At 36.4% G+C, this 11,438-nt stretch overlaps 1 protein-coding gene across 12 annotated transcripts in view; it reads left to right on the forward strand.

The window, feature by feature from the left end:
• Nucleotides 1-11,438, forward strand: part of PCDH11X (protocadherin 11 X-linked) — a 484,442-nt gene that overhangs the window by 358,756 nt on the left and 114,248 nt on the right. The window contains exon 7 of one of the 12 annotated variants that reach the window (XM_080553223.1): nucleotides 4,667-5,059. The exons of 10 other annotated variants lie outside the window; for them this stretch is intronic. In XM_080553223.1, the coding sequence (XP_080409349.1) occupies nucleotides 4,667-4,791 (125 nt within the window). In that variant the 3' untranslated portion in view covers nucleotides 4,792-5,059. One more of the 12 variants, XM_080553202.1, reaches the window with a different exon arrangement.

The raw sequence follows: 11,438 nt of genomic DNA on the forward strand, positions 1-11,438 counted from the left end.
AATTGTAAGCAAAAAGAAAGTATAAACAAAACTAGTTGAAAATTAAAGGGCTAGTTAATGAGATTACAGGCTTTTGAATAGGACAAAACTGACATCTTAAGGACAGGGGGCTCTCCATAAGGATACTGAAGATGAATTGAGAATATACAAAAAAGGGACTAATAACTTAAGAAAGTTGTATTCAAAATCATAAGATGTAGAGCTAAGGAGAGGATGGTTAAAAGGCAAACTGATGTGCACTTTAACATAATGGTCACTTCAAGCTGGTCTTGCCAGAGGTGTGTTTGACTTCTTGTTTGTATATCCCAATTGCACCTTCTCTTGTGGTAGCACAAGCATTTGTATAGCTATTTGGTGAACTGAATAGAATAATTACTCTGAGTTCAACTTGATCTCGGGTCAGAAAAAAAGTTATATTTAAGCAGATCAATCCCCCAGTCCCACATGTGGACATGCAAGTAAGTGAATGAGGAGCTAGGGCAAATCTTGTGCTCACTTTAAATGATTATCGAACTTCAAGAGAATTAGTCTTAAGAATTATCCATTAATCTGTGGTTATTTAGCCATGTAAGAAGGTTTGCAGCAAAGATGACATCTGTTGATTATTAAAGGTAACATAAATTTCTTCCACCAAAATAAAAGAACACTTTCACCTTGCTTTAATTTTTGAAAAGGAGGATGATGATGGGAGCGAAGACAGGCTGATGAAGAATGACGATAATGGAAATAAAAGTCAGAGTTGGTTCAGTGCCTTCATGTGAGGAGCGGAGATACTCTTCCTCCCAAAGTATCAAAACCAGTAGTGTTTCCTTTGTTTTTCTGTAATTCTAAGAGACAAGGTGTCAAGAAAAAAAAAGTGCTTCTGAGTAACTAATGACACTTTGGCCAGGCTTCACTACTGGAAAATGTTTACAAGAAAGAAACTAAGATATGCAAAAAGAAGAGAATGAAGGGTGTTGTATATTTCCCAAGGATGCTACAAGATTAGCTCTCTTATCTCATTTCAGTGACACTTTTTTAATATTGGGGAACACGTGTAGTTTTAGTCTATATAGATTTAAGACCTAATAACTATCATTATGACATTAAGGTTGAGCATTAGTAATTAAGAAGGAAAAGACACATTAATACAAGAATTGAAAAATCTCCTTCATTATCTTTGTTAATGAGTTTGACATTAAAAAGTAGGGACATGTCAATGAAATATTCTGCTATCTCAAAGCCAAGCGTCACCGAAAGTACAGAGAAGGAGGTGTATGACAGAAGAATTGGATTTTGCTAAGGATTTGGAGTAATAGCTGTGGGATGAAATCTAATAGTTGCAAGTCCTTCTCATAGGAACTGGTGTATGTAACTAGTATATAAATCACCAGCAGAAAATGACATAAAGCAAAAAAACCTGAGTATTACAAAGATAAGCTATAAATCATCAGTACCTAATGTGATGTGAAAAAATCATGGTTTACTCCTGGTACAGAGGAAAAAAAGCAAAAACAAAACAAACACACAACAACAAAAAAACAACCCACAAGGCAATGATGATACCACAACTGGAATATTATAAACAGAACTGACTTCAGAAGTTAAAGAGAGGAGAACTCACTTGATTAACAGGTGTAAAGAAATATTATTAATAACAAGGGAATAGAATGACTATACACAGAAATAAGAATTAATATTGGCTTTTTTAAATTGAAAGTTAAAGGCTGGCTGGGGACTAGAACTGCTCTCAAGTAATATGAAAGAATAAAGGAAGAGAGATTCTGGTGGCTAAGATGAAGTACCGAGTTGCTTCATGGACAAATGAATAGGTCGTCTATAAACCAGCAGAGGCCAGAAATTCTGAGATTTCAAACGTGAGAACAGTATGTAGAGAAGCAGGGAATGAGAATACTAACTTCATTTAAACAGAAGCCTGATAAATTTTTGAGGGGGCAAACAGAATGCCCCCTGTAATAGCAGCAAATGTACCCTGTGATCCAGGAAGTCGCCTTTCTGCGTGCACGGTACAAAAGCTGCCGGTGCGAGCTTGCTGAGTCTCAGTACGGTGTTACCCCCCTGCTTCCAGCCCCAGCACCAGGTGCCTACGCGGCATCGCCTGGCTGAGAGGCTTTGCCTTGCTGCAGCTGACCGCATGGGCCGATGGAGCTAAGCTGTTGGCCTTGGCATTCACAGGCATGGGGGAAGTTTGCCTAAGTAACATCCAGGATCCTATAAATCTCATTGATGTCATTGTAAAGAAGAAAGAGTCAATGCTGCACACTGTCGAAAGACAGCCAATGATAGGAAGCTCGCTCTCCCTGGAGAAAATGGCTGCATTTTTGACCATGCTGACTTGTGTGATAATCAGAAACTCTGCAGTTGCTGAAATATACTCTTTAAACATCATCAATAACACTGCTCTGGCAGCTGGACTTCAGACCTCATGCTGGGGCACAAGAAAAAATAAAATTACAGCATTTCGAGTATCTTGTTCCCTGTCCAGATACTGGGGCTAGGTGTGATTGCCAGACAATGTGATTATTTATTTATTTATTTATTTATTTATGTTTTCGACTTTTTCGTTCTCTTCTCGTGTGCTTTTAGTTCCACATTAAGGCTGAAATGTAACAGTAATATTTTAATTCTGTCATTGCTGAATTGTAAACATGCTATAGCAGTTAGGTCTAATTTGAGAAAAATAGGAAGACACTGTCATTAATTAAAGATAATAAATCTTGAGCTAGAATAGATCCCAGTGTAGCACATCTGCCCATTGGGTGCCTCTACTTCTACTGTATTGGTTTTTTCTATCCCCATGGCTGTGCACTAATTATTAATTCTGAAAGTGCTGAGGTAATTAATCTTTCTGAGGCAACAGAGTTTGATTGATCTTCTACCTTTAATCAAATTAGCTTGTACGTAGGTGAGAGAATGTAAAGGCTGACTATAGTACTGTACCACTCTGTAAAATGCCCACTTTTCTGATGACCTTCTGAGAGCACTAGCATGAATCGCATGTATATAAACCATGAGGGCAAACCCTGAGTGGCCATTTGACTTAAAGGATGGGGAATGGTCAGAAATCAAAATCAGGGTGTGCTGCATTTTAAAGTATGTCTCCTTTAGAACGGCAACTTTACAACTTTTTGGCTTATGTACAAGGGTATGGAACGTCAGTTGTGGCTGACAAGAGTGTGGGTTTTCCTGATGTTTTAGCTATCTGTTTATAAAATAAAATTACTGACTATTCATAAGTACATGCAATGAAGCAAGCCTCCTATAAAACAAACCATTATTCTTTAGATTCTTGATAACCAGAGATTGGAGAGTGGGAAAGAGGTCAGATTGGAGAGGTGAATTTACAATGATGCCGATGACTGGCTTTTGCAAGTGGATTTTTACTTGTACCGAAGAGATACAGATTGCATATTCAGAAACAATTCCATAATTTGGTAATTTGATCCCTGAGTGCCTGACTTAAGTATCGTTAAAGCAGCTGACACAAAGGGGAAAAAAATGGACAAAGTGAATGAAATGAAAAAATACAAAAGCAAAAAGATGCTGCAGCTCAGCTGACCCTAACAGTCACACACTGAAGAGGACATCACTATAATTGTTATAACTCTGATTTTAAAAATCTTTTCCTTCTTGTAAATAAGGAGCACTCTATAAAATATTTTATATAAAATAGTTTTTGATGTTTTCTTATTGATACCAGACTATAGTCTGATATACATAAAGCCTTGATGTACATTTTCTGATTTTTGAAGATAAGGAAGATAAAGGCACGTTTTCCTAGATACATCATTTTCTTTCACGCAGAATCAATGGGGAAATTTTCTATGTTGCAGCTGTTCTCTTTATGGCCTCCCCAGCACTCTGTTGTATCTTCTAGACTACATACTGGGATGAAGTAGTTCAGGCAAACAGTAATACTGTGTTTGTGAATTCCATCTAATGTTATTCTTGACTGAGGTTTATGACAGAAGTTACTCTGCATAGAAAGATTAGAAAGAATAGCTCCACCTTACAGTTTAGAAATCAGTCATTTCTTGTGAAATAATAAGAAAGGCTTTAAAGTGTTCTTTTTGTTTGTTTGTTTTTTGTGGTAGTGGTGGTTTTTTTGTTTGTTTTTTAATAATAAATGAGATCTGACATCTATAAACAGTGATTTAGTGGCAGATGTTCTGTGATATATATTTATGTTATCACTTAAGCTGACATGGTAATGGATAATCCTATTTTTTCTGTTTGAGGTTTATCAAAGTTTTAAAATATATCACTATGGCAAGCAGCCTGGCAGGGCAGAGGTGGAGAGAGAACAAATTTCTTTCCTATACTTTTTCTGACTCCTTTTATATCTGACTTGCTGTCACATTTGCAGTAAATAGAGGCCCTGAAGTTTGGCTGGGTAAATAGAATCTAATTTGAAGCACCCTGAATCTGGGAACATGTTAGGGGTATGATGGTTATGATAGCTTGAAAAGTCACAAAGGGCACAGATTAAAACGGAAAGTTTATCTGTAATATATGAAAGCTGAAGTCATTGATAGAGTTCCCTTCTAGTGACAGCTTTGAAGATGAGTGTATCCTACCTATCTTAAATCTAGTTATGGATGAGATAGAACTTTATCAAGAAGAAGCAGACCTCTGTGAGCGAATCAATCCCTTATCTTGTCCACAGTGTTTGAAAATGACAAGTGTGAAGACCTGGCACAAGTGCCAAGCGAAAGCAGCTGTCACGGGGGCTGCCAAGTCACCCAGCTCGAGCGAGTACTCCATCAGAGGGAAGAAGTGGCCTTCTCTTGACAATAAGCTTGTCTTTACTTCCAATTTTTACTGGGCCACCCACACAGTAAAATAATGTTCGTATGACATTTGTGTTTCTCTTACTTCTGAGCCATGAGGCAATTCACCTCATGTCCTTCTGTCTTACTTTGTCACATACTTTCACTTGTTTCTTATTTTTAAGAAAAGATGAGACAGTTAGCTTTTCTTTCTTTTTTCAAGTTAAGGTAATCAGTGGCACCATGAGGAACTTTTGAATATATGAAATACTAAGACATTTGTTAGTATTTATTTGTTATTTATTTGTTAGTATTTCTTGTTTTAAAGGTAGAAATATAGAAAAGGCTCCTTTTTTCTTTTCTTTTTTTCATTTTTTTTGGTATTTTAGATGACTCAAGCCATGTGAAAAATTGCATGTTTATAATTGTGTTTGAAGTGTCTTAATTCATTACCTGATTTCACTGTGATTAATGAAAAATATATCAAGACATATATATTTAATGACTGTCTACAGCTACCAGTGTGTCTTAGAAGTTAAAAGGAAGAATTGAACAAAGAATATTCCCAATTGTCAGTGCTCTTAAAGTCACAACGTTTGCTGAAACAAACTTGATCAACTCAACACATCTAGTGATTGTGGTCCTTGTTTGTGCAGAGATGTGGTCCTGGATGAACATCCTTTAATCTGATGTTTTTCTTGGAATTGTGGAAATTCCAATCACAAGTGGAATATGCTGTATTAGCAATATTTCTGAGTGCATATCAAGTCTTTTTGTTTTCATTTCATCCTGTAAAAATAGGTAGTTAGCTTGTCTTGTATTGGATTCCCTAAATTCAATCACACTGCTAGGAATTCTGTGAATTGGGTAACTCATTATGCTTTGAAAAGGCAGGAGCCTTATGTGGATGAGACGTCAGAACATGTGCTGATGGTGCTGTGAACTACTGTGGTAGGCTAGCATTGTGCTGGCTTAATATGTAGAGTCACCCGACTGCCAGATCAGCTGTTTCTCTTAGGTTCTTGCAGTAGGAAGTTAGTTTAACTTTACTTTTAAAAGTAGCTGGCAAATGTCGCCTGCACCTGTGCATTTTAGTAACACTATTTTGCTGATTGTATTTAAACAATGTTTTTGTGTTATTTGTGTTACTTGTGTCTGTGATCATCACTGTTGCAGCCTAAACAGCTTGGCTTAGATGAGCTAGTGAGATGGAACAGGAGTTCACAGACATTCCCTTTTTTCTTCTTTTTGATTTTTAAAGAAAAAAATATTTTTTCTGACATGCCCTACTCTCAAGCAGCATTGCTGCAATGCTTCTCCAGATACTTTTTAAAGTTCTACTTAAAGCCTTAGTGCTTCAAATTAAATTTTTCTCTAGGTAACAATCAGAAGCAACAACTAAAACGCTAAAATGCTTTTTCTGGGATAAGGACCTGGCCAGCTAATTCTGCATGGTGTATCGTACTTGAATTCCTCTCATCCAGAACAATTGTTTCCTTGACATATCAAGAAGAACAGTGGCACTATTTCAATAGCTGTTTTTTGCGTCTGGTTATCGTGACTGATGTTCCAAAACCAGTGTCCCAGAAGATGAGTCCTCTTTGGGATGAGATGTTATAAAGTCTAGCCCTCACCTAATACTTTAACAGAAAGCAAGCATTTCCCTTACGAAGGTTTTACTTGTGTCACATACCAATCATACACCAAAGAACTTTTCAGAAAATGAAAGAAAACCTCTGCCACTCGGTAGCAGTACATGTGAAGAAAAACAGTGGCAATAGGAGGAAATAGGAAAGGTGAGAGAGAGCACTTTGAAAACTATAAAAGCAAAACCTGATTTTATCATAATACAACTGATATTAAAGCTCTTCTTTATTCATATGCTAGTTTTCCCCCTGGGGGTCAAATATCACTGATTACAGATTCTGCTGGGGGCGGAATGCTCAAACACCTGTCTCTGAAATTAGCTACTTCTGCTTTTTGGGAAGATCATAAACAGCTCTTTCCATAGGCCCATTACAAGTCAGCATGTTGTTACTCCGACCTACTCCCATACCGGAATGTATTCACAGTATTGTGAAAAAAATCCATGCTCAAGAAGATCTGCAAATAAATCAGTTCCTTCACCATTCATTGCTATGTCCAATGAATGGAATAGCATTTGGTTATGTCTGTGTGTGGGGTCTGAGTTGTATGATACTTAGGAGTTGATTCAATGAAATTATGATTTATATGTTCTAAAGAATATGAAAGGTTAAATAATCAGCTTGGATATTGAAATATCCAGTTTTCCATTTGAGGATTCATGATTGCAAGATACGTAGATTTTGGCAAAATGCGAAGGTACTTTCTCTTCAATTTGTTCTTATATTTTTGTTCACCTCTGCTAAGCTACAGAAAGATTTCAAAAGTACAATGCCGTGAATTATTCTGGAGCTGGAAAAGGACAATTCTCCCTCCCTCCATTCCTCCCTTCTTCCCTCTCTTTTTTTTTTCCTGGACTCTTCTGATTTTTTGATACAGTGAAGTATTTCTGTGGAGGGAGTTTGTGCCTGGATCATTGTATGACTCCTGGCCCTTAATTTGTGTCAGAACGGAGCAAGTTGACAAATTTGTGTCACAGCTTCAGAAAGGTTATTCTCTCTGTAATCCTATAACTGGCACAATAGAAGAAAGAATCAAGGAAAGAGCTGTGACGTTACTATGACTTACTTTGCTACTGATATCAGCTAATATAATAGTTAGTAGGGCTCTAACATTAATACATAACTGCTAGATAAATTTAATGAGTACACTTGGTTTATATGAAACTGCCAGCCTTTGTAACAAGAAAGCTGACTCACTAAATCTCACTGCAAGCAGCAGGAGATTTTCTGTCTTTGAGCTGAGACATATCCAGTGAGGCCTTTAAGGAGCATTTCAGAGTAGTGTTTGTTTCACACAGAAGACATGCTGTGACAGGCATCTTGCAATCAGAGCCCTTCTCACAGAGCTGAAGCAGTTGAAAGCAAAGAGAGGAAAAGAGAGATTCACATTACAACATGATTAAAATTGCCAAGGAGACAACTGTCCACATCTTGATAATTGAGTGCACCAACATAAAAATCAGCCGCTCTGATAGACAATACTGCCACAAATCCCAAGAAAGACAAGATATTTGGGAGCAAATTAAACAAAAAAATGCTCTGAACTTATTCTAGCTCCCGGGTTAGGAGTAAATTATTATAGGGATTACAGAATTTAAGATATTAATATTAAGAGATCTTTACTGATTATAAAATTTACCTCATAATTCCTTTTTTATTTTATTTTTTATTTTTTGTAAATAATGATTTTTAGGTTTTGTTTTGCCTTTGAAACATAGTTGAAGAAACTCTATTCTCCTTTGTGCAGTCATCATTAACCTCTCCCATCTATTTCTAATCTAGTAAATTCAAGAGAAATTAAACTACAGTTAAGCAGATGTTTTCTGTTTTGTATAACTATCCTTGCTGAATAAGGAGAGGAGATGATATGTATAGGGGTACATTAATATTTTTTGTTAAAAAGTGCTTTACAGGCTGAAGAAAACCCTGTACATAATCATAGTCAAAAGTCAAGAAGTAAAAAATAGGAATCTGATAAACAGCTGTGCTGCACAGTGGAAACAGAATGCTTTACCCAGTAACAATTCCAGAATGAATTTAAAAGAAACGGTAGCTGCTCATTTTCTTTAAGACTTTAGTTTAACAAGTCTGTGAAATGTGGGTTTTGTTTGTTCTTGTTTCATAACCACAAAAATAAAAAACAAGTGTTTAACTCTCCGATAGAGCTGCAATTATTCTCATAACACTTTTCTCTGTACCACCAAGCTGTGGTTGCAGTGTATTTTAATGCTAGCAACCACACCACCATCACCTTAATATTCCTTGAGAATCATTTAAAGAAATGCTGACACAAAATAATAGTATCATTATAATGTTCTTGCTATCAGTTTGATTTTTTTTTCCAAGGTGATCTTAGCAGTCATTGTCCCATTTCACAAGGGAAGTGCCAGAAGTGCAGCCTGAGGTGTTTGCTTGCCCCAGTCCGGTGCTCTGCACACTGGCAGCATTGCAGACCGAGCGTGTGATTACCACTGACATGTAGACACAGATTATCCACTGTATTATTCAACTGGAACTGGCATTACCTAAGTAGTTTTCTAGGTTATTTGGTTAGTATAGACTGTATGTCAGAAAAGATCTTGGCTTTTTAGCCAAATGATTGGCAAGCTGAATTACAGATGGTCCAATCTGTGAATTTGGAAACCAGATCGAGACAGCTTCCTGCACTGGAAGACAAACAAGTAGTTTCTTACCTGCAACACTGATAAAGCTTCAGAGTATATAGTACAGTATTGTGTTTCATTTATGCTTTAAAAATTGATCACACTCTAAGCACATACTGCGAATGTATCTAAGTACTTACTGTGAATGACAGAAACTGTGTCTAACAACCTGAACATCCTGCACTAACTGTTCTTTGGCTATTAATGCACAATTTTAAAATAAGCACAGAGGTGCTTATCTGTAGAAATAAGGATAGGGAAGTTCACAGAGAGACTTTTCTGATCCAGAAGCTGGAATGGAAACAGTGACCCAGTCAGCCTGTATTTCTAATTCACAGTCACAGTTCTTTTCCCCACTAGCAGATGTACTCTGATCCATAACCGTGTTGCATGCTGAGGTAAAATGTTAAATACAAAGAACTGCTTTTAAATAATAAGGTTATGACACAAACCAAAAGGAACAGGTATCTCAAGATTAAAGATTGCATTTCTCGTTCAACTTCAGCTGCTGTAAAGGAAGAAAGTGATGGGTTTTTTTGTTGTTTTGTTTAGCTTTGTTTTTTAAAAAAAGGTGGGGGGGGGGAGAAAAAGCTGGGAATGTATCTTAAACAGATTTTTTAAATCTAATGTCAGTGTGTATATTTCTAAATAAGACACATTTGTATTCCATTGTAAAAATACTTGCATGGGGGCAAAACACCTGCTTCTCAGGTGTTTGCTCCATATGTACTCTACTCAAATTATCATCATCTTTTTGCATGTATAGATACTTGTGGAGGGACATATTTTAATACAGGTTTCTTTTTCCAGCAGTAGAAGATGATTCCAGTAAAAATATGCTATCTTTATTCAGATGTCCTTGGTAATAAAAATATAAATATGATCAACTGTATATTTTAACAGTAATCTCTTTACAGACTTTTTTTTAATACTTTAGTATCAGTGGTAATTCAAAAACGTGTTTGAACATAGAACATTATGTGTGTTGTCTCAGCTTCTGTTGCATTTCTGCTATGAAACAATCCTTTTTCATAAACACAGTACTTTCCTGCTTAGCATGCGATCAAGTTCCTTCTGGAGGGAAAATAAAAAATTGTTAATTGTGAGGCACGTTTATGCTGCAGCACTGTGCAAGTCTTTTTTTGTATGCTTCAGCTTTTTCACCTGTTCAGCATCAAATGATGGGACTGTAATACACTGTTCCTCAGTCATATCTAATTACCTTTCAGCAAGGCCCTGGTTTGCCCTCCAGGACCTTTTGTGAATATTTTATCTAAATAATTATCTGTCACTGAGTAGGTCTCTGGTATAGGTGTGATTCTGGTTATTCCTGCTCTGCGTTTTGTGTTCTATTTAGACTTTTGAAGGATGAATTTTCTGGTTTAATATTGGGCTTCAACAGTTGCATCAGAACAGAAGTTATATATGACACAGACCTTTGGGACAGATGCTTTTTGGCGCTAAATACAATGAAATTCTGAATAGTGGTTAATGACAAGAATTATCAATCCAAAAATCATTACCAATACTATGCAATTACAAATGTTAAGACGTAAGTTAGGAAACTCAGTTCACCAGTGTAACAGGCACAACCAAGGCCAAACTTCATTATGAAGTGGAAGGAATAAATAAGTGGTATATCTGCAGAAATGACAGCTTCTATGAATAAATGCAAATAAATTAGTCACAAAGTGGTTTGGAGTGGTGGAGGAGATTACTTATTTTTTTCGGTAGCAAAGGAAATAGACAAAAGACCATTGATAACATATAACCACATCTAAAAACTGGCTATATTAGTAGGAGGAGATAGAACAGAAGAAAAGTTTTGTTAGCACACAAAGGTGTATATGTGTTCTTTGTTAGACAGATACTTTTAGATGATTCTCTAATATTAGTTTAAAAGATTGTAGTATCCTTGTTGCTTTGCCTTCAGCAACCATAGCATGTTATGAATTTGAAGTACATGCATACTTGTGTTTAACCAAACCTTTAGCAATGACTCCTTTTGTAGATTTCCTTTTTCAAATTCCTTGGTAATTTGAGAAGTTGAAACAATTTGATGTGAGTGGTTAGGGCTGTGACTAACTGACAAACAAGATGGAATTGCTCATCTGTAACACAACAGTGTTCAACACTGTTGTTCAACAGTGATCAATCAGCTGAACACTGATCATAGACTATATTTCCAATGAACATTAACATACTTCGACTTCAGACCTTTGAACGTATTACAAACTTACTGTCATGGGCTCTTGAAAGATGAGCGGTTTCCCACTGGAAACTAAAGTAAAACTATCAGGGTAGTTTTCAAAGCATCCAGCAGATATCACATGCTGGTAATTACGTTACACATTACTCAC

Source organism: Anser brachyrhynchus (assembly GCF_964034855.1).
Source record: "Anser brachyrhynchus genome assembly, chromosome: 13".
In the NCBI taxonomy this organism is placed as follows: Eukaryota; Metazoa; Chordata; class Aves; order Anseriformes; family Anatidae; genus Anser; species Anser brachyrhynchus.